Below are 26,874 nucleotides of genomic sequence, written 5' to 3'. Positions count from 1 at the left end.
CAGGGGTGTGTTATCCAAACTGCATCCTATAAAATGCCAATTACATGTGATTGATGTGGCAATACATTTCAAATAATTTCCTGTGAGATAAATCGCAATTTTAACAAATTGTGCAATTAAGAAGTACAACGATTGATTTGACTTCGATCACATCCATTTTCTAACATTTTATAAAATTTAATTATTATTTCAAACATTAATTATTTGTCGTTTAGTTATCAGTATATTGGAATGCACTCATTCGACCGAGTCTTAATAATCGATGCGGCTTGAAGAAGTGTCATACTACAACTGTTCACTTATGTGAAGGTGACTCATTTGAAAAAATTTCTAAATTGAACAGAAGTCAAGTAAAATGCTTTACATATTACTACGATGAACTTGGAGAAGCTCTAAATATAAGTTCAATGAATTATTTTTAAGACATATATATATATTTAACTCTTTCCGCACTGTGGGCACTAAAAAGTCCCTTTTAGCATTTTTAGCAAGCTCATTATGGGTTTGGACAGACCCACAATACGGTGGCTGGGTAGTGAGTGTCGGGGGCTTGACAGATCCAGATGGACTACCTCCAAATAATTTCTGGGTACTTTTCGACCCGTTCGGATACGAACACGAATTTCCCAGAGCGGTAGGTTACCACCTTCATCCCTCGGCCTCCAAGATGTATATAAACATATAGAAAAACAGACTGTATTAACATTTATACAGATTGTAAAGCTATGAATCAATGCTGTACTGAAATAATAAGAACAATTTCTCAAAATAATAAATTAAAACAAACTTCGAAAAACGCAACTAATTTTGTATTTGATTCTTTTTCTTTCTAAAACCAAACGTATATTTAAATTAGAAATGTAATTAAATAATACAATTCAATTCTATAGACTTATTTAAAACCATTTAATATTCGATAAGCGTAAGATAATTTTATTGCAGGTTTTTGCGTAAAAGGCAAAATTCAATTATGATAAATTGTAATATTTGTAATGTTTTTACTTCTATTAGAAGTTTTTGCTTACTTTTAATACAGTAATTAGTTGTATTATCTCTTCGGCTGAGCCGAATAAGTTTTCTATAGAGCCAAACCTTAGAATTCACGTATAAAAATATTGTAATATATGGACGAATAGTAATTTGCTAATACAGAATTATTGTAGCCACACCTAGAAAACCTTACTCATTATTAAACCTTATTCTTGATAATATAAATGATTGTATATGGTGTATATATATTGCGATTTCATTTCTCTACAATATATTTTAAAGTACTTTATAAAAAATATAATTACACTACTATCGATTGCTGAAAAATTCCTTTTGCAAGTAGTTTGCATTTGTCTTTACTTTCTTAGATTTATTTAATAAAAATACACGCATGTGAGAAGAATATAAATCGAATGCCTGTAACACATTATGTTTGCTACTCACCTTTCTATATATAAGAGTGCAGAAAGCTATCTTTAACTTCATTCCATATAATTCAGTTATGAACGCATTAATATCATATATACAGAAATATATCGCAAGTAGGATAAAAAATCCCGCAACTGTAGCATAGACGTTGTATTGATTCCGTTCCTCTCTGTTTTCAAAATAATTTATTATTAATCCTACGAAGTATGCTTGGCCGGCAACTAACGCTGTCATCTGCGAAAAAACATAAATTTCAGTTATTTTAATTATTTTAGAACATTATGTCGTTTAAATCAGTTGTCGTAATACCTGAATGAGTACAAGTAGAATAATTATTAAGTATTTCCAACCAACAAAACGTAATAAAGCTTTCAGTATGCTCGAATTCTTCTTCTGCAATTCCTGGTTCCATTCTCTGAAAAGAAATTGCAATGAAACCTAAAAATTGAATACAATATTTCAATCAACTGATTATTCTAGAACTTTTGTACAACTATGAATCAATGTAATGTTCTTAAAACAATTATTATTATTATTATTTTGAAAACACAGTACAAGGTTATTCACGTGAATATCTAATGCTAAATGAAATGTTAATATTCTGCTATTTGGAATGTATTTAGATAGTGCTGCGCTAAAAATCCGGAGCCACATTCTAAGCAGAAATGGAAAGTGCTTTTATATACGTTACTATATTACAGAAGGGGAATAATATGTTGATACAATATAACTATGTAATGTTTCATTCTAAGAGTGATACTAGAGTAAATTTCATACCTAAACAGATCACTAATTTGCAGCAGCATGTGTTGTTACAGAATGCACAGAAATGTCTGCAGGAAACAGGTGGCGAGTAATTTATTAAATTTTGTATGAATTACTAAAGTTTCCAATATTTTTGCGTTATCAACACCTGAACTCTTCTGTAAGTAAGTACGCATGAAACATGTACGAACGTGTACTATATTTAAAAACTTCCAAATTTGTAATTAACAGTTTTCTAATTCATACCTTTTCAATATGTACAGTAAAATATAATTTTCATAGCATTTTAATTGATATAAGTAAAAATTCGTTTTAAATACTAACTGTTGAATTTGATGAATTATTTTATGACTAGTTTGCTTATCTGCAAGTTGGAATAATACAAATTTCGCTAAATTTGTTATGATATTTTTGTTGCATGTGTGCATATGCGCATTTATCAATTTACTACCAGATAAGACGTCTTTGCCACGGTAAAAAACGACAAAGATTAAAATGAATACCATAATAAACAGTTAAGTTATTTATCCTACTAATCTTTTGTTTAAGATACTTGACTAACAAAATTGCAAATGTGATATGTTAATGTTATTTCTAATGTAATGTTCAACGTACTATACCATTCATATCCGAATATCAAATGGTAATCTGCAAACCAATCATGATTCGCGAAGAAATGACCAAATATTTAAATTCGGCCCCCTCGAAAACCTGACAAAACGTAATTTGTGCTTGTCGGTACCTTTTTCTTATGTAATTTTCCTATTCGAATGGAACCACACCACTGTTGCACAGACTAAATGGGGTGCTGCAGAAGGAAGTTTAAATTAATTTGATTAAAAGTAGTCGTTGACCTCTTTCTGGGAGAGAGTCAACAACAACTAATTATTACTGTTTTACTATTGTGAGATCCAAGGGTACAGGTTCGATACCTATATCACTTACAGGCATGCAATCGCAAGATTAGCTCACTAAACTTTTTCTAGGAGGGCTGTTAATGTTTAAGAACGATCTAGAGCAGGGGTGGACAACCTTTTCAAAAGGCGGGCCAAATTTCAAAAATAATATTTCCTGCCGGGTCACGCACCTAATTTTTTTTAAAATTAAAGTAACCAATCAAGCGTGCTACAACTTCAACCACATCGTCGCTTTCCAGTAGGTGAGATCGTGGTCAACCACGTGCCTGGTTTAATTTAAAATAACACAAAAAATAGATATATATTTTTTTTTTGAAGAAAATAAAACAACCGAGAATCAAACATATTTATTAGACAATTTAAAAATATTTAAAAGTGAAACATCAGAACTAAGTGCCTCAAAATTGATCTTCACTGATGTTGTCGCTACACGCAAACAGTTTTCCAAATGAACATCAGTAATTCGTGATCTCATTTGTAATTTTATTTATTTCATGCGACTAAAAAGCTGTTCACACTCATAAGTGTTTCCACATAGCGAAACCATCGACAGAGCATGTTCGTTAAACGCAGTTTGTTAAACCAAATACGTTTCATAGAACTCTTCCAAACCAACTTGATGGAATTTCTCCAACGTTTCAGCGTTTACTTACTTATAGAATCGATATGGTAGACAGGCTACTTGGTTAAAGTAGTTTGAACTGTAATTATAAATACAGTGGTACCTCGGTATATGTTTGCTTTAGAATACGTCCAATTCGGAATACGTCCTATTTGGATGAAACAAATTTTGTTCGGTATACGACTTTTGTTCGGTATACCACTTAATTCAATTATACGCGCCATCAATAAACAAGTATCACTATCTGTGTATTAGACCAGACTAGACGTTTGCGGTGCTACGGTTTATAACTTTCTTAAATTTTTTCTGATTTTAATTTGTAAGTAAAATTCTATTATTTTTATTAATCACGAATTGCAAGAAGGCAAATGAAAAGCAACGGAAAACTAAAAAAAATGACTAAAATCACAATGGAACTGAAAAACGAGTTGTTGAGAAATATGAAGGTGGCACGAGTGTTCGAGATTTAACTGTTGCATACCGTATTCTGAGAACGACAATATCGACAATCGTGAAAAATAAAGGCATTATTAAATCTGCTAACGTTGCGAAAGTAATTAAATCAATTTCTAAACAGAGATCGAAAACATTAGATCATGTTGAGAAATTGCTTTTGCTTGGATAACTGAAAAACAGTGTGCTGGCGACAACCTATCAGAAGCAATTATTTGCGAGAAAGCTGAAAAGATACATGTTGATCTCATGAAAAATCAACCAGGAACTAGCCAGGAAAGCGAGGTGTTTAAAGCCAGCCATTTTTTTTTTTACATGAGATTAATCATTTTTACATTACTTTTTATGGGAAAGATTGGTTTGGTATACGTCCTATTCGGTATACGTCCAAACCTCAGGAACGGATTAAGGTCGTATACCGAGGTTCCACTGTATGTTAAATATATATTTTAACGTCGATTGCAAAATTTGTCCAGATGCATTGGCGATAATAAAACGAAACTACAGAATAACATGGAACTTTGTCAAGCTGGACTGAAAGTATTTGTGAGTATGAGCCCGATAGCATTGCGAACTTCCCGAAAACGCCGAAGACCACAGAACATATATAGCTGAAGTTGAAGTCTCATATTAAATTTTATCAACACCTAGCGTTGGACAAAAAACTAAGTAACCGTAAGTGTCATATAGCGGAATATTTGAAATAGCTAAAATTCTATGAATTTTTCCAAAAATGAGAGATACAGTAGAGCGTCGATTTTCCGAATATCAATCATCCGAAACGTCAATCATCCGAAAGAATTCCAGTCGGCAAATTTAAATTTTCGCCAGTGCTGTGCCAGGCGCTTCAATCTTTGGCTATGCCTTGGTTTTACTCAAATATTTTACGTTTTTGATACTAAATTAACATCTGAAGTATAATTTTTTATTGTTTTTATACTTTTCAACTGATTTATTTGTTTGTACAAAATAAAAAAATAATTTTTAACGATACAATAGTCTTTGTTAGGCTTAACATCGACGAAAATTCAACGCGCAACGGAGAAAAATTCAACATCAGATACGTTAAACTATTTTTCGTACATAAATTAGTTATCCGAAATATCAGTTATACGAACAACCCCAGTCCCCAATTGATTCGGAAAATCGACGCTCTACTGTATTTCAATTTTTTCTTAGCTATAGTTTAAAAATACATGATACGAATAACTCATGACATAATGTTCTTTTGATGATATGTATAATAAAGTTAACATGTACGCTCATTTGACCTAGCTCCGCGGGCCGTAACATGACTCCCGGCGGGCCGCATGCGGCCCACAAGACTCACGTTGGTTACCCCTGATCTAGAGGATCAGTTTTAGATCTCGTCAGGATTCCTTGACACCAGTTAATCAGTTTTGTAATACGAGGATTATTAACACGCGTTTGATTCGTGAAGAGAATACGTTTGATTCAGAATAGTAAGAGACATGTCTTTACCACCAAAACAATAATTTAATGAAACAAATAAAGAAATCTATACAAAAATAGATTAACTAAAATACGTTTAGAGAGAGAGAGCTCACAATTTTTATGATAATCATACTACTTCTAGATGTTTTCTCTTTATCTTGACCTTTAGTTTCTGTCTACTTCATTTCATCTTGGGGTATCTTGGAAAGCACATTTCTATATATTTCTTCCCTACTCTTTCTAACTTTAAATCATTATTAAATCTGTTGGATACGACTATCGGCGTTGACCTTCAGGAGATCGTATGGAATACGTCTTCTCACTTTGAGATTCTTCGGCGTACTCTTAACTAAGGGCGTTGGCCTTATAGAGATCGCATGGAATACGTCTTCCTCCTAAGGAATCTGTTGGCGTACTCCTCGAATCATGCAAAACTCTTTCTATATCTGATGATTGTTCTCCAATCAGTGGGTAGTATTTTCTCCATGTGAACAGAGGAAAGGGGATCTATCGAGGGGTCGACAATTCCCAGGGTGCTGAGATTTTTAGTAGATAAGGGTAAAACAAAAGAATGTTTCAACGTCCGTTGAAGGAAGTGACTTTTTATCAGTTTCCCACGTTTAGAAAAACATTATTTTCTCACCAAAATCAAAAAATATTTTTCATTAAAAATTTAACTTTGAAATTAAATTATTAATTAGTCACAGGGGCTATTCAGATCTCACACTATTATTATTTGAAAAGAGGTCCGTGTTAGACAGGTTGTGATGATCCGCTCTTGTTTCAAGTTGTTTACCGTAACGCCCAAAAGACTTCACATAAGACTTGTTTAAATTGCTCTTAGATGTAAAGTATTCTTAGATGCAAAATTAGTATTAACTGGATGAATTTAAAAACTGGATAAATTTAAAAGTGTATCGATGGCGGGTACAGCCATCGATACACTTTGCGTTATAAATCTTAAATTTGAAAAAGTTTAGGAACCAGTTGCTTAACTTTATCGGCAACATTTGGTGGTGCCGTGCGTTACGATATTTTATTTAAAATACTTTTTATTTTATTTAATTATTACAAAAATGCAAAGAGCTTAATTTGGAGGGTAGAGACGGGTTTTATAAATAATTAAATGTTAATAATGAGTAAAATAGTTATTAGACTTAGTTCGACTCTACTGCAGATATAACATTGCCTTTTTTTTAGCTCCTTATTCCCTCGACTTTTAACCATCAAAATTTAATTGCATCAATTTACCTAATAAACAAACCTCCCTGCAAAAGTTCAGAAATTTTCAGCAGAAAACGAAAGAGTTATTAAGCATTAAACAGGGTGAACAAAATAGTACTACACACAAACACCAACACATAGACATACAGAAATTACCTCCGAATTTTTTCTCGACGTTTCAAAGTGTTCAATGTTAAAAAATAATAAAAATAATAATACTGGGTCACTTTTTTGAGCGATCGCTAACTTTCACCTCCATTTTATCTAACAACTTTGCCTATAAAATATTTCAAGTAAACAAATTTGAACGGAATATAGAAAAAGTAAATAATACTGTAGTTGAGAGTCCAGTAAAATTTTTACTGTAAATGAAATAAATATTATAAATTNTCTTCTTGTAAAGTTGTAATTATTTTAATTATTTTTATTTCCAAACTGATTTTAACCAGTTCTATAGTAAGGTAACATTCCAATAGACAATATGCAAAGCTTTTTTTTCAGTTTACAGCAGTATTTATTACACAAAATTTAAGTAAAGCTTTACATGCCGATCTTGCCCCGATCTCCCCTATATAACAACCGGAAAAGTAAAAGTATAACTAAAATTATTAAGTATATTTTAAAAAAATTCTAACTTTAAAATAAATTACTTTACTTTTAAATAAGTTACGTGCATCAAAATGTGACAGTGATTTACAGTTTAGAAACTTAAATTAAGCAATTTTTATATTCAAACTTTAAAGACTGTAATAGATTTGTGACTCTTCACAACTCATATGCGATATTGTCAGAATTAAACATTTAAATGCGACCGAATTATCTTTGAACAAGTTAACACCATCTTTCATTGATTGTAGACAGAACGCAAAAATTATACGTATAAAATCTATTTTTCGGTTTTAATTATTTTAAAACACAATATCAAATCATGCAAAAATTTAATTGCTATTACAAGATTCTACCAAAATGTGAGAGAAGATACCAGGCATTTAATTTCCAAACTTCAAACCCTAAAGCTGAAAAAAATACTTTTCGATCAGGTCAAGTATTTTTCTAACATTAATAACTGTGAATGTTTTTAAAGTCTGTGCATTTCAATCATCTAATCCACATGCAGTAGATTATAAGCGGTATATCTAGCGATCAAATATCTCGTAGATAAATAAACTATTTAAAATATTATATTAGAAATTATTTATTAATGATTGCTTAAACCTTTTAAAGCAGATCGGTTTAAAAAAATGTGAAAAACTTTTCGATATGAGACGAAAGTTGTACAATTCATTTGCAGGCTTTGTGGTCTGAATAATGTATAATACAGTGAAAACATTTGAGGCTATTCAAGATTCATGTTTATTACTGTTGTTTTATTCACTTCATTTATTGAAACTCAACGTAATAATTGTATTAGGTGATAGCAGCTTTAGGAACAATAGCGTGCCGACCTTTGTAGTAAACAAAGTTTAATAGTCAGACAGTAGAATAAATAATTTATTTATATTTTTTTAAAATATTCGTTTTCATTATACCAAGTATTTAATGAACTCGTGTTAAATAACACAAGCAACTTTTAAATTAATGAGCAGAAAATTTATTTCACAAATAACTTTTAGTTACAAAATCTCTCAACAACAATAAAAGTTTCAATAATATAATTTAAAGGAGAAGAAAGAAATTCTAACGAATTCCGATGAAAATGTTTTCTCGGAGGATGAAATTCTCACGAATATAAAATACAATACGTACTGTACATTAAATTATAAAACCTGTTTCTGTCAATCAATTGTTAACTAACTGAATATAACTATTTAATGACTTATCGATGTTTATATGCAGGGGTCAATAGAATTTCCTTTGTCTTCTTAGTAATAAAATTTTATAGTTTTTTTTCGTTTAGGAAAGCATTCCATAAAATTCTAAATATTAAAAGAAATTGAATTTAATGCTGCACTTGAATTTGTAACGTTCAATTTTTCTCTAATTTTCATTAATTTTTGCATTGTGCCGTTTTCGAAAAGTCTTGGTTGAATTGTTTATCTCGTTCGTTCATTTCCTTTTCTCCAGTACATGTCACTCGAGTCAATATCTTGTGCATAAACCGACTTCACCTTTCGTAACATCATTTCATTTCCGTCTTCAATGGAAGTAAAATAAATATTTCTGCTCATTTAATAAAACACACAAATGAATCTGTAAACATTCATCACAATGTTTCAAATTTCTTTTTCCTTCTGTTTTCAGGTGAACGTTCGACGTTTCAATTCGTGTAATTTTCCTGTAAACACCCATTTTCAGATTTGTGTAATACGAGAATCTTCTCTGTGTATTACGAGTCGTCTGATCGGATATTGGTGCGACAAATTCAAGTTCAGTATAAATAAAAATCCAATATTTTTAACAAAAATAGAACAATTCAAATAAAATCGCATTTTTGGGTGAAAAAATCTTTGGTTAACGTACAACATTTCGTTGCATAACAATAATATTTAAGAATGTTCTGTCTCCCTTGTTGATGGCGATGATTGCTGACGACGTTGGTAGTCGAGAAACTCTATAGGTAGCAGAATGGAAAATATGGAATAAATTGTATGTAGTCCTCAATTTGTGTTCTCTGTTAAAGCTACTGATGAAATAGATAAAATGCTTCAAACGATGCTAAAGGTCAGTAAAATATGTTATGAACAAAGGAGCAGGATTATAAAGAATAGTAGAGGGTGTTGTCACAGAAAATAAATTGCTTAAAGCACTTGTACAAACGGTAAAATATATGAAAAAAGAATTAAAGATGGAGTATAAGAAAGGGCCATTACTTTGAATTTTAACGTCCGCTCACGTTGTCTAAGGATGGCTTTTTTGAGCTCATGTAGATCAAATTTCGGGAAAATCCTAATCTCGTCAGGATTGACACCGGTTAAACTAGTTAATCGCGGTTTAACTCGCGTAAGTTAAAGATGGTTTTAGGAGGGCTTTTCTTTCGAGTGGAAGTGTCAAGATCCGCCTTCTGTTCGAAACTAATCGTCAAGGCCATTATAAACAATAACAAAATTCAATAAAACAAATGAAATAAAAATACAATAACCTGAGAGATCAAAATAAATCTTATATATATCTAGCCTAATCTATACGCGTGAGAGTTACATCAATCTAACATATTATACTACCTTCATAGTGTGAGACTTTCTCTTGTCTTCGGTTGACTTTATGTTCTTTATATTGGAGACATCGGGACTAAAAATGTGAACCTTAATAACTTTTATGAACCAATTATAAAGTATTGTTGAGACTTATTATGGCTGTTTTATCTTCGATGAACAGCGCTTTATGGCATCTTCATATTATGGAGGAGTGCTTGTCGTGTATGTGGCAATGTCGGATTTCTGTTGACTGCCCAGAATGGCGGAAAAATTCCCGTTTCATTTGGACGAGCTCACAGGATATGTAACGACTGCAGAGAAGGTAAACTGACTCGACTATATGAAATAGCGATAAGACGTGTGGGAAAAGAAATTGATTTCCTTCTTTCTTGCAGACGACGGAGGTCACTTTCTTCCCTTGTGAATATTATTTTAGATAATTAGTATATGTCTTATAAAGTATTTATGCTTAAAACCCCGAGATCTCACATTTGTTCAAATAGCTAAACTTCATATACCAACATCAGGTAAAACACTTTTAATTAACATCAATATAGGTAAAACTGAGGAAGCGGTGTTACTAGTTAAAGGTATGACTTATATAAATAGTAAGTGATAAAAGGAGATTTCCTCAAGCAAATAAATTGTGAGATTAGCCAAGGACGCAGAGCTCAATCTACGCCACTTACGGGCACTAGTCGGTAAGACCAGTTCTCTAACTTTTTATAGGAGAGCGTAAACAAAGATGATCTGAACCGTGAAGTTCAGACGTTCGTCAGGTTCCCGACACCAGTTTGTCAATTTATCGATGCGCGGACAAATACGCGTATGCGATCTGATTCGGACACCCAATTAAGAGACTTTTTGTATAATAAACATAAGTATAATTTAATAAATCTCAAACAAACGAATACAAATAACCAATAACAACGATTATACGACAAGCTATAGACAAGGACTGAATCTATGCTAATGTGCGTTCGAGAGAGAGAGCTCACAAAATTATTCTAAACATACGACCTGTTTAGATGTCGTCGTCTTCGTTTCTGTAGGTAATGGACACCTTGTAGATCGGTTCATTTTACTTTCATACGGGAGATCAATTCGTGCACAAATATAAAGATATCACTTCTTCTAAGTGTATACTCGGGACTTAGTCTATCGGACTCCGGTTAGGGCGTTGGCCATCAGGAGGGAAACATGTGGAGTTTGTATGCTTCGGATCTGTCGAAGAACTCCCCGAATTCTAACTAATTTCTCCTTTTATTTCAAAAATTTCGTCCAATCAACGTCCAGTAACTCTTTCGTGAGAACGGACGAAAGGGGGATGAATGAGGGGTAACCATTTCCCATCTGAGCGAGATTTTTTACCAGATACGGAAAAACAGAGGATGTTCTCTTCGATGAAAGGAAATAACATTTGTTATCTGGTTTTTCCCACGTCTAAAACAATATTTTTTTCACAAAAACGAAGTAATATTTCGTGTCTATATTTAAACATATTTAATAAAGATGCACAAACTAGACCCAGGGCCTTTCGGATCTCACATTACTCCCTTATCTTCAAAAATCACACTACATTTAAAGAAGGCGTGATTTTTCACTGCAATACATAAGTTTGAATTGCTCTCTCTCTCTCTCTGAAAATTGCGTTATACATAATAATAAAATCATAAAAGTATACAATAATTCAAATTAAATTCAATATTGAAACACATGGAAATAATATAATAAACAATTCATCAGATTAATAATATTACTAAAATAAACAAAATGAACACAGGTGTCTTCGTCTGGAATTGACGGTAAAAGTGGACATAGTTCTAACACCAGTGTGAGAGTCTTTGGGGCAGCACATCTATTGGCTGACTTGTTATAGTTGCAAAAATTTCAGGTATATTAGAAGATCATGTGATGTCTTCTTGTTTCAAAAAGCACCTGCTAACAGTTCAAAGTTCACTGTGTAGTTCAAAATGATATAATGTGTCTTCTTCTTGTATGTTGACACACTTCTTTTTCTGCTAAAATTTCATTTAACATAACCACAAAAGTTCAGGTGGTTGAGTTTATTAAAGGTTGTATGACTCCAGGGTCACTTAAATCCATCTGGGTAAAGTTCAATTTCACCAAAGTATTGTTCATTTTAAAGGTAGTATGTTAACAAATACATATCTCTATTAATGTCTCTCTCTCTCTCTCTCTCTTAATACTACACTAGGTCTTACAATCTAGACTATTCTATACAATATTATGTCTATTCAAATCAATCACTTTAGTTTATCAATTTGAGTGGGGTGTACATTCCTTTAAATAAGCTTTTTGTTATTAGTAGGAAAGATATTTACAAACTAAAGATATATGTAAACAAAAATTGACTATCAATAAATCAAATAAAAGTTCAGACCAATGAAATAATCATTCAATGAAAATCAAGTAGGGATTAAAATCGAGGTGTGCGAACAAAGTGCTTCATTGTCTGTGTTGAGCTTGAAGCTTGTTTAGTTGATCTTCCAACAGGTTCGACTAATTCCGGTTCCTCTTCTTCTGTATTATTTCTTTGAGGCATTTCTTGAAGTGGAATGTCCTGTTGTGACAGTTCCTTGATCCTCTTTTGAAATCTTCGTTTCCAACAAATATGCTTGACTATATAATATGTGCAGATAAGTAGAATTAATATTCCTATACTTCCAAGGATAATCCATATGTATGTGATTGGAATTGTTGGAGTGTTTGATATAAAAAGATCTTCATTTTCTTTCAATAATCTATCCAAATCTTTCTTCATTTGCTCATATGATTTTTCTGCTACCTTAATATCATCACCTGTTTGTTTCTTAGAATTCTCTTTATTCTTCTTAGGATTCTCTGTAGTATTTATACTCTCTTGCAATTTCTCTAATTCCATCTTGGAAAATATTGTTTCAATTGGAGGTATAATAAATTTAGGACTGCTTCTTGTGTGAACAGTTGATCTCATGTGAAAATGCGAAGTGAGGATAATTCCAGGTAAGTATCCTATACATGTATTTGGCAATCTTATGATTCCAACATTATTCAATTTACTTATTTTAGAAGGTAATGAATGCAAGTTATTTTGTTTAGCAGAACATTTCACTACTAATACTAATGTAGAGGGTGTAGAAAATACCCATGTTCCTTGCTTGTCTATTCTTCTAAAAATTGGATAAAATCCTTTACAATTTCTTTGGAACAAAGTTCTGTTACCTTCTGATCATTTCCGATGTATAAAGAATATTCGCAGCTCTGATGTGGAGCTCGAAATATCGGAACGTCCGGTGAACAAACAGCAAACTGTGATATTTGGCAAACAGCCAATTCGTGATGACGTAACAACATGTACGATTGACGATCCATTGACAATGCTAAAATGGGATATTCAGTCTTAAAATATGGGTAATCCCAAAATTTCGTAAGCATCGAAATATCCACTAGGCGTTTTCAATGGCATTTTTGCGAAAATTCTTAATTTTCCTGGAAGTGCGATAGCAATTGTAGTAATCCACTGGTAAAATTTAAAGAGAGTGTCAGCTTTGACTTGCTCTATCAGTGAGTAACCTTCCGGAACTTGTGGTTGTATTTCTCGAAATGTACGATACATCACTTCCCTTGAGATAAAATCTGAGCTTAACTTTCCTTGCTCTAAAACGTCAATAGCTTCTCTTAATTCAATTATTTATGTATGAAATTCTTGCGTCGCAAATTCTAGATTTCTCATGATAATTTCAAATGTTAAATCATATCGATATATTTTTAGTACGTTCTCGAAGGAATCTTGTCTTCTTGACAAATTATTTATTTTCTGCCTGTTGTTCTTACAATTTCAGGATAACAGTTTCTCCTGTAGAACATATTTTAATTGTTATAATATAAAGGGGAACTCCCTTATCTTCAGAATGTATATTATTCTCTTTTCTCGGATTTCGCTCACTAAATATGTATATACAAACTCTATCATTGATTTAACTACTTCAATTAGTACTATTTAACATTATTTCTAAATCAACTTCAAAAGCCCAACATTTTCGATATTTCTTTAGGAAGAACTTGATCTACTAATGTGGGAAGTAAATTTTTTTCTAATTCTCTAGAAATTGCAACATTTCCTTTTCCGGTTCTGTATAACGTATCTCCGCTTCCTTATAATTGCTTTAATTTTTCCATAGATGATTAAAACTGAGGATATATTATTATTCGAGGGTGAATTCGAAGGTTTCGTATTCCTCATCATCTGTTCAAACTAATTCTTAATATCTTATATCCGGAAAGGGAAGTAATATGACGAAATGAGCGATAGATACAACACTATCTCTACATTGGTAAGCGATTTCCGATTTAATTATTTCCTATTATTATTAGGTTTTTCCCCATTTGTTTATCCCTCATAATTTTGTTCGGATTCATGAACGGATAGTTCTTATGTCTTTGAAACACAGCGATGGGTATTTTACTTTTATAAGCCTCCCTTTTTATCTCCGTTTCCTCCTTTTCATCATTAACCTTTATATTCTTTCCCGAAATAATTTTTAGTAACGAGATCAGTAGGCATATTAATTTGAGAAGATCCACTACTATTTGATTTCTAGAGCGGCTTATTTCTGTTTTTCGGTCGTTTCTGGGTTCTACCTTATCTACCTTTATTGTATTTTCTACTTTAGACGTTAGATCGACCTTATTTGTTAACTCCTTATTTCCTAACTAAAGCTTATTGGAGGATTTCTTTTCTAATTCTAACCTTGTTTCTTCTCTCTTTCTATTTTTAATCTCCTGGATAATTTTCGCACTAGAATTTCCGTAAATTTTCTTTTTCTTACGCCCTATTTTTGTCTTTCGCTTTGTCACTATGTGTTCGTTCTTATTGGGCCTTCGGCGGGAAGACACTCGAACACTCCTCAATACGCTTCTTTCCGAATATCGTAATTCGCCTCCGATTTGATTTCTATTTCTCTCTACTCTAACTGACTTCTTTTTATAATAATTATCCCTTGGTGACTTAGATGAGCAATAATGTACTTCCTTTTTATTTGGCAGTATAATCATTCCATTATGATTATCTATTTCTATTTGTTCCTGCTGTAATATGTCACGTCCAATTATTCCCCTGCACGGCGCTGTTATTTCAGAACGCACTATCTTACAAGTATTTGTAAACTTATGACCTCGGAGTTTAAACTGGGGTATCGCAACACCTAATGTCTGAATTGTTTTTCCTTGGTGCATCTCTATCTTGTTCTTTTCTCCAAGGATTACGGATGCTCTACCTTCCAATCGTTTCGCCAAGCCCTTATCTATGACGGTCGTTTCCAAATTTCTATCGATTCCCATCTTTACAGGGATATTATTAACATATATTAATATGTAAGGATCTCTTTTTATGAGACTGACCGATCCTCCTTTAATAGTTTTGCCTTTCTTTTCATATTTGTGTGAGGTTCTCTGATTACCCACAAAGTTTACTACACCTCTCCACGTATTTTCATATCGACTATTTCTATTAGGCTCGTCCCTATTTATATTATCTAAATCATAACGATAATTATTTCTATATGTCGGAGCACGAGCTCTAGCTCTGCGGAAGTCAGAAGTTGGTTGCCGATCTCCGTCGAAAGTTCGCTCCGTTGGCCGGAAGTATTGTGCGCTTCGTTCTCTATTCCTATCCCTTTTCTCCTGGGATTGTTTTACAAATGTATTAAATTGATTTCTTAAATCCTCTATAGCCTTAACTACTTCTTCCATTTGTCCTTCGGGATCAGATTCCGTTTCCCTAAATTTATTTTCCTTAATCTCTGCTAATTTTTCTTCTTCTTTTATTACCTTTAAAAGACCCCTAGGGTGGGAAGTGAGGAGCTCGATATTCTCCTCATTTATTGCTATTTTCAATGCTTGGTCAAAGGTCTCGGGTTCTCTGGACATAATCCTTTTTCTTATCCGGAGGTCTACACCATTCATAAATTGGACTTTCAACCTCTCGTCTAGTTCCTTTTCTTTAACTCGTTTTATGACTTCTATTTCGGCTTCGTTCGCGCCTTCGTGTTCAATCTCAACCTCCTCGGCTAGGGCCTGGAGTCGTACGGCGAACGTCTGTACGTCCTCATCTCTGGCCTGGACGCACGCGTAGAATTTCTGGATTCGATATGGATAAGGGACCTTCTCAAAACGCTCTATCATTATTTTCTTAAATTCCTCATAATCATCCTTACGCACGAATTCCCGGGCAATGCCAGTCAATTTTAATTTAGCTACAGCTAGCATCTGTGCCTTCGACCATGCTGCTACTCTAGTCACATCCGTTAACGTATCGAAAAATTCTGATACTTTTGGACTTTTTGCGTCCCCTGAGAAGACCGGTAAAAGGGGAATCATTCCACCTAATCCGCCTAACGTTATGGGATTACCAGCTAACGTAGCTCGCGGAGGTTCTTCTCTATCTCTATCCATTTTGATTTCTATCTTATAATTAACTTAAAACTATTTTATTTCAACTTATCAACTAGTTGTCTCTCAATCCGAATCAGATCCGCTTGTGAGAGTGTATTACGATGTTTTTAGTTCGAAAAAAAAACCCACTCCTGCTACCAGTGTGAAAGTATATTACGGATGAGAGTACACTGGGGATTTTTAGGTTCTAGACCCCACTCCCGTGACACCAGTGTGAGATTTTTCTACGGATTTTTAAGTTCTAAACCCCACTCCTGAAAACCACTTGTGAGATTAGCCAAGGACGCAGAGCTCAATCTACGCCACTTACGGGCACTAGTCGGTAAGACCAGTTCTCTAACTTTTTATAGGAGAGCGTAAACAAAGATGATCTGAACCGTGAAGTTCAGACGTTCGTCAGGTTCCCGACACCAGTTTGTCAATTTATCGATGCGCGGACAAATACGCGTATGCGATCTGATTCGGACACCCAATTAAGAGACTTTTTGTATAATAAACATAAGTATAATTTAATAAATCTCAAACAAACGAATACAAATAACCAATAACAACGATTATACGACAAGCTATAGACAAGGACTGAATCTATGCTAATGTGCGTTCGAGAGAGAGAGCTCACAAAATTATTCTAAACATACGACCTGTTTAGATGTCGTCGTCTTCGTTTCTGTAGGTAATGGACACCTTGTAGATCGGTTCATTTTACTTTCATACGGGAGATCAATTCGTGCACAAATATAAAGATATCACTTCTTCTAAGTGTATACTCGGGACTTAGTCTATCGGACTCCGGTTAGGGCGTTGGCCATCAGGAGGGAAACATGTGGAGTTTGTATGCTTCGGATCTGTCGAAGAACTCCCCGAATTCTAACTAATTTCTCCTTTTATTTCAAAAATTTCGTCCAATCAACGTCCAGTAACTCTTTCGTGAGAACGGACGAAAGGGGGATGAATGAGGGGTAACCATTTCCGATCTGAGCGAAATTTTTAACCAGATACAGAAAAACAGAGGATGTTCTCTTCGATGAAAGGAAATAACATTTGTTATCTGGTTTTTCCCACGTCTAAAACAATATTTTTTTCACAAAAACGAAGTAATATTTCGTGTCTATATTTAAACATATTTAATAAAGATTCACAAACTAGACCCAGGGCCTTTCGGATCTCACAAAATTCAAGAAAAAATAATGTGCTGATTAGTAGCATCCGCAAAAAATAAGCTCGAGGAGCGGAGTGACCTTTCTTTCTAAAGAAGACTTTGATAAGGTATTAAGTAATCAAAAATTGCGGGCTGCTGAATTAACTATAGAGCAGATTATCGGGACCAACATGAATATTAATCCACACGTTACTTATATCGCAGAACGGTGTACTAAAAGCTTCTGTATGTTAAAGCAGAGCATAAGAAAGAATTGCGCTGCAGTTTCAGGACTCTGTGAATTATACATAAAAGTTTATTTTTAAGTGTTTTAATTTACGGTATCTTATCATAGTAAAACTCTATGAAAACCATTGTATAACTTCTTAGGGCGCACTAAATTGGTGCAGACTTTACAGAATGCAACATTTTCAAAGTGTTGAATCCAACATAGTGTTGGAGGGTGTCGACAGCCCCACACTGATCTTTATCGACCAGGTGAAACGTCTTAAGGGTTGGTGTAGAATCCGTTTTTTTTAAATAAATATATTAATTTTATGGTTTCAATTAGATTTTATGGCGTCGGTCTAGATGCACTAATTTTTACGGTATATAGGTTTAAATATAGATATTTTTCACCTGGGTATAAGGGTTTTATATATACACCATATAGGATTTAAGTGGATACAGGTTTATACAGGTTTTAATTGTATAGAGATTTATATAAGTTTTATTATAGGTTTCTACGGTGTCACTTTTTGCTCGGGAAAGGCACTCGCTTCGGCAGCAGTGGTGTCCATAAACGTCCTGCTACCGTTTTAATGTATTATATGGAGTGCATAGCAGTTCATGTAATACATTAAAATTGTGCCATAGTGCTATGCGCTATATACAGTTTATATGTTCAGAGTGCTATGCGTTTACAACCTGTATGGTTGTAAGCGCATAGCACTATAAACTACTGGCCTGACTTTTTTGAGTATGAGGTGTAAGGTCTAGTAGAGGGTGCTGTTTCATGAAACTCGGTAGGAGATTCTAGTACCCAGATACAGAAAAAGCTGGTAGTAAGACCACCTGGGACAGGTTGCATACCCTTGATTACCTCTCTTGAACACGATGTTGAAGTTCACAAAATAGATTTGCAAAAACTACTTTTTTCTACTTTAAGGATCAATTATCTCTTTCACTGAAGTTAACTGTATAAACAAAGATACTTAATTATATATATATGTTAATTACATATAATTATGTCTAAAAATGCATAATATATATAATTATTTATTATATATATATATAATCAATAAATAAATAAAAATAGAACATAATTATTAACAATTTACAAAATGTAAAATAATAATAGCATGCAATTGAACGGGCAAGCAGCAACTAATATTTTAAAACATGCGTACTTATTTACGCTAAAGTTTATTAATTAATGAAATGGTTAATTTAAAGACCATGTTGACAGCATGCAGTGTTAGTAGTGTTAGTACGCAGATTCACTTTTTTCTTTACTCAAACTTACCAAGGTACGGATCCTGTAACATGCCTAAGATGGGCTGTAATTAATGCTTTTTTATTGCAAAAGATTACAAAGGATTTACACAATGTTAAAGTANATTGATATTATAAAACTACTATCGAAGATTTATAAGGAATAAATATATCTACCTTATAAATATTCTCATAATAAAACGTCTTCCATACTAATTGCGACGTGCTATGAACGATTTTAAATTATGCAAATGTGTACTGTCAACAAACGGATTTTTATAAGGAAACATCCAACACGTACAGTACATTACATAAAATAGTTTAGCATTAAATATAAAGAATATTTTATTTTTATTTCATCTGTTGAGATATTATTCGTATATGTAATAATAAGTATTTTTTCATTAAGTATAATGCTCTGTAATTCTACATTCATGCGATAATTTTATCTTAATAGCAACGTAAAACGTTTGTTAATTGTTCGAGTTATAATAATATAAACGATAAAATTCTTTACTGCTCACTTGAAAAATTAACTTTAAATAACTAATAAAATGAAGTTTTTAATTATATTTTGTATAATATATTAGGTTAAATAAATAATTAAACACGCATCGAACACAGACTACATCTCGTGTTTGATAAACTAAATAATTTTATATAAATCTATTTGATTTATCTTAAGAATCTATAAATCCCCATCAATATATACTGTATGTTTTTTCAATTTTGCAAACACGGGAAGATTTGCGGTGTTAGCTTCCATATGGTGGAAATAGGAAAATTAAATACAATAATAATATAAAATTTGTAAATATGCATGGATTATAACATGAAATAACGGAATGAAAATATGAAAAGGTTTTGTCTTAAAAGATTACTCTTGAGTAAATAACTTTGTAGTTAATTGTATTAAAAAATTCAATTATTAATGAGAGAAAATAATAATACATACCAGAAAAATATACGAGAGAAAACACCAACAGTATCGAATGGGTTACTTTTTTCTTTTCTCTCCATTCTCATATACACTCTTCTATACACTTTTCATATGTAGTATTTATTACTCATCAAACCTATATATCTATTCGATAACGTATAATATTTATATTAAAGTGTAAAGGTTTTGCGTGTTATTTACGTTTAGAAAACCTTGAAATTACCTCTAGACGTTATATGAATACGAAGTTAAAATTATTGCAACGCTATCAAATGTGATATTTTCTTTAAAAATAACTGTTATACTGAAATTATAAATTAGAAAATAAGCTGAATTTTTAGGGTTAAAATAGGTTTTTATAAAACTAAACGTAAATACTAACAAACAAAAAAAGTTTCTGATTAAATTTGACCTCACTCGTGATACAACAGGACTTTTTTCTGTCTCCCCACCCCGTTGACTTTCAACCACAAGTGAACTTGTGGTTGAAAGTCAACTTACTGAAGTCAACTTACTTCAGTTTGAACTTAATAGCATCGATACCCTTTATATACAAGCTAAAATGTTAAATTTCGTTTTTTAATCATCATCTCATCTCGAGATATCAAACGAAACAGATCCAAACACGGACTCGCACTTTACGTACCGTATGTATGTACTACAAAACGCGTATTTTGAGACCCCCGACCCGAAAAAAAAGTCTAAGCCAAGTAAATATTTGGAATGCAAAAACATCAAGATTTGCCAAAAAGAATCTAGGAGGGTCGAATTTGACACGATTACAATACTTTCCCACGTTATATACGTAACAAGCTGAGAAGGTAAAAGCTAGGAGCAACTATTTCGATTTTGAAATTTAAAGTTAGTGACGGTCGGTGCAGATAAAATGACATTCTCATCATTCGAGTGATTTCAATAAATGTTCTGGTACATTGGTTTAAAACATTCCCAATGCGTTATTTATTTGAAACAAATTCGTCGTGATTAACTACATTCAAATGTTAAAAGAAATTAGCTATAATTAAACATCGAAAAAATCGTTTCAAATGCATCTTTTTATTAAGTTAATCTAACGTTTTCGCCATTTCAATGACCTTCATCAGGAATACAAAAAGATTTTTATTCTTGAGGAAGGTCATTCGAATAGACGAAAATGTTCGATTAGTTAATAAAAAGCTGCATTTATAGGTTTTTTTGTCGATATTTGATTATTATTTAATAACTGCAGTTTGAAAAGAGTGCCGTTGGCTATAAAAATAAAATAAAAATGTAAGAAAAAATATATGCTTAAATAAAGTACAAATTATACAACATTCAAGACTCATACAAAAAAAAAAGAAAAAGAAAAACTTCTATTCGCCATTTCTAGAACGCAATCAATCGCATCGAAGTTAATCTCGTTGTATAGACTCTTCCCCCGCCTGTGTTACGTCGGATGACAGGGAAATTTTCATCGCATAAAATTGTGTTTTAACGACTATGAAGGGAAGTTTAGAAGACTTCAAAACTTCAATTTCTTTGTATAAATTTCTTAAATTGTATATTTGTACATTTTTTAACCATTTGTTACAATCGTAAGAATTGTCATTTAAATTAACTGATCATTAAAATTATAAATAAATTAAATAAAACAGTTAAAATGCATTTTTAATATCTGATTAACATAAATAGGTCGAAGCGTAGTTGTAAAAGTGTTGTTTATATAAAAATCTGTCACCATTTTCTCATCGGATAAGATAAATCTACTTGCAAATCAATTCTATAATATACGTATCCTGCTCTGTACGAAAATTCTATTTTATTACTCATTCCTTCAACGGCATATTACCTAATGTAACCTCGATTACTCTGATTTAATTAATAATTACAGTAATGGAAATCTTCTTTGGAAAAGCTGCAGCCAGGCCGCGCATAGTACTATGCAGTTTAGAAAAATTAGAATTAAAATCATACTCGTCGCGTAAGCGTACGCTTACTTTGCCAATGCCTTGAACCTGCTGTGTGAATTGGTATCGTCAGTGCAAATAATTATTTTATCATTTTTTAATTTTACTAAATATTTAGTATTAATTATATAAGTGTGTGAAAATAGCGAACACAGAGTAGATTGTGTTGTGTACAAAAAAGTATTACAGCAATGATCAGCCACCTTTTTCGTGTTAAAATTAAAAGGAAACTTCAAAGGTTTCGGGCGAGCCACATAAATTATTCCTCACGGCATTTCAGGTTTTCGGCTTGCTCGAGGCAAATACATTCTACAACTGCCAGTGTTGTATGTAATAAAGTAATATTTTCTATTGTTATGCACACTACTGATGTGTGATCGTTTATTTTAGTCTTTTTACTAGTCGAGTTTACTTTCAATGATTTTCGTAAAGAATGATACTTTAATTAATTTCCATGTTAAGTATATAACACGGAAAAGTTTTCAAATCCCCCACGGAGATTTCTTCAAATCTCGAAATTTTGAGAATCTGTAAACAAGATTTTGTGTGTGTTGGCGTCTATTTCGTTTAATATCTTATCGAAAATCCGGCAACGAGTTGCTTAACTTTTTTTCATTATTTGGTGGTGCCTTCTCTTATCATATTGTAAAAACTCTTCATGTTTTTAAATATTATAACAAAATGGCAAAAAACTTAATTTTGAGAGTAGGAATGAGTTTTATAAAAAAATTGTAAGTGCTGATAACGAGTAAAATCGTCATTAAGTTTGATCGTATTGGCGATATAACACGACCCCTATTTCCCTATCCCCGTGACTTTTAAGCATCATAATTTAACACGTTCGATGATCCTTAGTGAGAAACCATCCTGCAAAATTTCAGAAATTTTCATCGAAAAGCCCAGAAGTTAATAAGCTCAAAACAAGATAAACAAAATTTTGCTCCTCAAACAGAGTAACGTTCATACATACAGAAAAATCCTTCAATTTTTTTGTGTTTCTGGCCGTTTTAAGGCTCGCTATGTTTAACATGTAATAATCTTCAGGGCTACTTTGTCTGATCGCTAGACTTTTCCTCTGTTATATATAACTGTCGAAATGGATAAATAAAAGCAGCTTCTTACAAGAAGTTGTTCATAACGAGAATTAACGCTACTAAATTTTGGTAATTAAAGTTGGAAAAAATAGGAAATAGTGAAGTTTTCGTCTTATATTTCGAGTGAGGTAGAACTTAATAAAAATTTTAATAGTAATTGGCATTTACAACATGCTTTAAAATCCGTCTCTACCGTAAAAATAAACCCGTGTGTCATTTTATTATAATTAATAATAAAAAATATTTAAAAAATAAAATCTCTTAACAGCCGGAAAGCTACGAATCTTTTTGCTAAATTTTTTGTATTGCCATCAAAATTAGCGCACAAAAAAGGAGTTCTTAAAATCGAACGATATGTACCCGTGGGAGTATAAAGGACATCGATGCTATTAAGTTTTTGTGGTTAAAAGACAACGGGGTGGGGAGACAGAAAAAAGTCCTCTTGTATCTCGAGTGGGGTCAAATTTAATCAGGAACTTTTTTGTTCGTTAGTATTTACGTTTAGTTTTATAAAAACCTATTTTAACCCTCAAAATTCAGCTTATTTTCTATTTTATAATTACAGTATAACAATTATTTTTAAAGAAAATATCACATTTGATAGCGCTGCAATAATTTTAACTTCGTATTCATATAACGTCTAGAGGTAATTTCAAGGTTTTCTGAACGTAAATAACACGCAATACCTTTACACTCTAATATAAATATTATACGTCATCGAATAGATATATAGGTTTGATGAGTAATAAATACTACATATGAAAAGTGTATAAAAAAGTGTAGTTGAGACCGGAGAGGAAAGAAAAAAGTAACCCATTCGATACTGTTGGTGCTTTCTCTCGTATATTTTTCTGGTATGTATTATTACTTTCTCTAATTAATAATTAAAATTTTGTAATTCAAATAACTATTAAGTTATTTACTCAGGAGTAATCTTCAAAAACAAAACCTCCTCATATTTTCATTCTGTTATTTTATGTTATAATCCATATATATACAAATTTCATATTATTGTTGTATTTATTTTTTTGATTTTTACCAAATAAAAGCTAATTGAAGAAACATGCAGTATATGTTGATAGGGATTTATAGATTCTTTAGATAAATCAAAGAGATTTAATTAAAATTATTTGGTTTATCAAACACGAGATGTACTCTGTGTTCGATTAGTGTTTAATTATTTATTTAACCTAATATATTATGCAAAATATAATAAAAAAACTTCATTTTATTAGTTATTAAAAGTTAATTTTTCAAGAAAGCAGTAAAGAATTTTATCGTTTACATTATTACAACTTAAACAATTTACAAACGTTTTACATTGCTAATAAGATCAAATTATTGCATAGGCCTAAATATAGAATTACACAGTGTTATACTTAATGAAAAGATACTTATTATTACATATAGGAAAAATTACTCAACAGATGAAGAAAATAAAATATTCTTTATATTTAATGCTAAAGTTTTCTCTGTAATGTACTGTACGTGTCGGATCTTTCCTTATAAAANTTTGCCCCTCAAACAGAGTAACGTTCATACATACAGAAAAATCCTTCAATTTTTTTGTGTTTCTGGCCGTTTTAAGGCTCGCTATGTTTAACATGTAATAATCTTCAGGGCTACTTTGTCTGATCGCTAGACTTTTCCTCTGTTATATATAACTGTCGAAATGGATAAATAAAAGCAGCTTCTTACAAGAAGTTGTTCATAACGAGAATTAACGCTACTAAATTTTGGTAATTAAAGTTGGAAAAAATAGGAAATAGTGAAGTTTTCGTCTTATATTTCGAGTGAGGTAGAACTTAATAAAAATTTTAATAATAATTGGCATTTACAACATGCTTTAAAATCCGTCTCTACCGTAAAAATAAACCCGTGTGTCATTTTATTTTAATTAATAATAAAAAAATATTTAAAAAATAAAATCTCTTAACAGCCGGGAAAGCAGCGAATCCTTTTGCTGAATTTTTTGTATTGCCATCAAAATTAGCGCACAAAAAAGGAGTTCTTAAAATCGAACGATATATACCCGTAGGAGTGTAAAGGACATCGATGCTATTAAGTTTTTGTGGTTAAAAGACAACGGGGTGGGGAGACAGAAAAAAGTCCTCTTGTATCTCGAGTCGGGTCAAATTTAATCAGGAACTTTTTTGTTCGTTAGTATTTACGTTTAGTTTTATAAAAACCTATTTTAACCCTCAAAATTCAGCTTATTTTCTATTTTATAATTACAGTATAACAATTATTTTTAAAGAAAATATCACATTTGATAGCGCTGCAATAATTTTAACTTAGTATTCATATAACGTCTAGAGGTAATTTCAAGGTTTTCTGAACGTAAATAACACGCAAAACCTTTACACTTTAATATAAATATTATACGTCATCGAATAGATATATAGGTTTGATGAGTAATAAATACTACATATGAAAAGTGTATAAAAAAGTGTAGTTGAGAACGGAGAGGAAAGAAAAAAGTAACCCATTCGATACTGTTGGTGCTTTCTCTCGTATATTTTTCTGGTATGTATTATTACTTTCTCTAATTAATAATTAAAATTTTGTAATATAATAGTTAATATGTTGTTTTCTCAACTAATCTTTTAAAATAGAACTCCTAATGTTTTCATACCGTCATATCATGTTATATATAACACAGGTGTATATACAAATTTTATATTATTGTTTCATTTAATTTTCCTTTTTTAAAAGAGAATACAGCAAGTCTTTTCGTATGTAGGAAATTCCGAAACTTACGGTATATATTGATAAGAATTTATAGTTTGAGTATATGTCTCTTTAATCCGAATTAGTAAAACACAGTAGTCTTTCTCTCTGCTATAAGGTTAGGTACTCCTTTATTGCAAATCACAAATGCATTTCAGGCCTATATGAGCCCCTCTTCAGTGTAAATGCTCAGAATATAGAGCAACGCTTTTCTAATTATATCACTCTAACAATGATATTTTATATAGGCCTAATCCAAAAGAAAAAAAAAAACATGAGATACTATTTACACTACGTATTCATCATCTACCACACCTGATATTGAGAAGAATTTATAGATTCTTGCGATAAATTAAAAAGATTTAATTAAAATTATTTTGTTTATCAAACACACGATGTACTGTGTATTCGATGCGTGTTTATTTTTTCGTTTAATGTAAAAAATATAATTAAGAAGTTAGTTTGATCAGTTATGTAAAGTTATTATTTCAAGTATTGAAAAATTTTATCGTTTATATTATTACAACTTATATAATTTACAAACGATTTGGAAATGAGAAAAAGTTATCTTAATAACATAGAATTACACAGCAATATACTTGGTGAAAAGATAGTTAAACACTTGTATCATTAAAAATTCCAACAATTACTCAACAGATGAAGGAAATAAAATATTCTTTACAGAAAATACTTTAGCGTTAAATATAATGTGCTGTACGTGTCGGATCTTTCCTTATAAAAATCCGTTTGTTGAAAATACACGTTGCATAACTTAAAATTGTTCATTGCACGCCGGCCGAAATTTGTATGGAAGATGTTTTATTGTGAAAATATTTATGAGTTAGATATATTTATTCCTCATAAATTCGATTGTAGTTCTACAAAATTTAGTAAATTACTTTTGGTCGATAATAAATTAACGTTATATTTCTGACAGATTATTAAATTCATTTCATCAGTAATTTATTTATTTTCATTGTTTTCATAAACTTTTTAGTAGTTTTATTTTTACATTGTTTTCTTATATACATAGGCCTATATAAATATATATATAATTATGCATTTTTGATTCCCTTCCATTAATATA

General features: G+C 31.7%; 2 protein-coding genes across 3 annotated transcripts in view; both read right to left on the bottom strand.

The window, feature by feature from the left end:
- LOC111628950 (multidrug resistance-associated protein 4-like) overlaps positions 1-20,063 on the bottom strand; it is a 34,459-nt gene extending 14,396 nt beyond the window's left edge. Inside the window, exons 1-3 of the mRNA XM_023372810.1 lie at positions 20,033-20,063; positions 1,729-1,834; positions 1,435-1,653 (exon numbers count right to left, since the gene is read on the bottom strand). Coding sequence (XP_023228578.1) covers positions 1,435-1,653 — 219 coding nt within the window. The 5' untranslated portion in view covers positions 1,729-1,834; positions 20,033-20,063. The remainder of the gene's footprint in view (positions 1-1,434; positions 1,654-1,728; positions 1,835-20,032) is intronic.
- Positions 1-26,874, bottom strand: part of LOC111628947 (multidrug resistance-associated protein 4-like) — a 206,376-nt gene that overhangs the window by 48,598 nt on the left and 130,904 nt on the right. The window lies entirely within an intron of this gene.

The sequence above is a fragment of the Centruroides sculpturatus genome, unplaced genomic scaffold (genome assembly GCF_000671375.1).
Source record: "Centruroides sculpturatus isolate CEXI.00-Female unplaced genomic scaffold, Cexi_2.0 scaffold513, whole genome shotgun sequence".
NCBI classification, from domain to species: Eukaryota; Metazoa; Arthropoda; class Arachnida; order Scorpiones; family Buthidae; genus Centruroides; species Centruroides sculpturatus.
The sequence above is the reverse complement of the archived record's forward strand: the minus strand, read 5'-3'. Positions and strand labels throughout refer to the sequence as shown.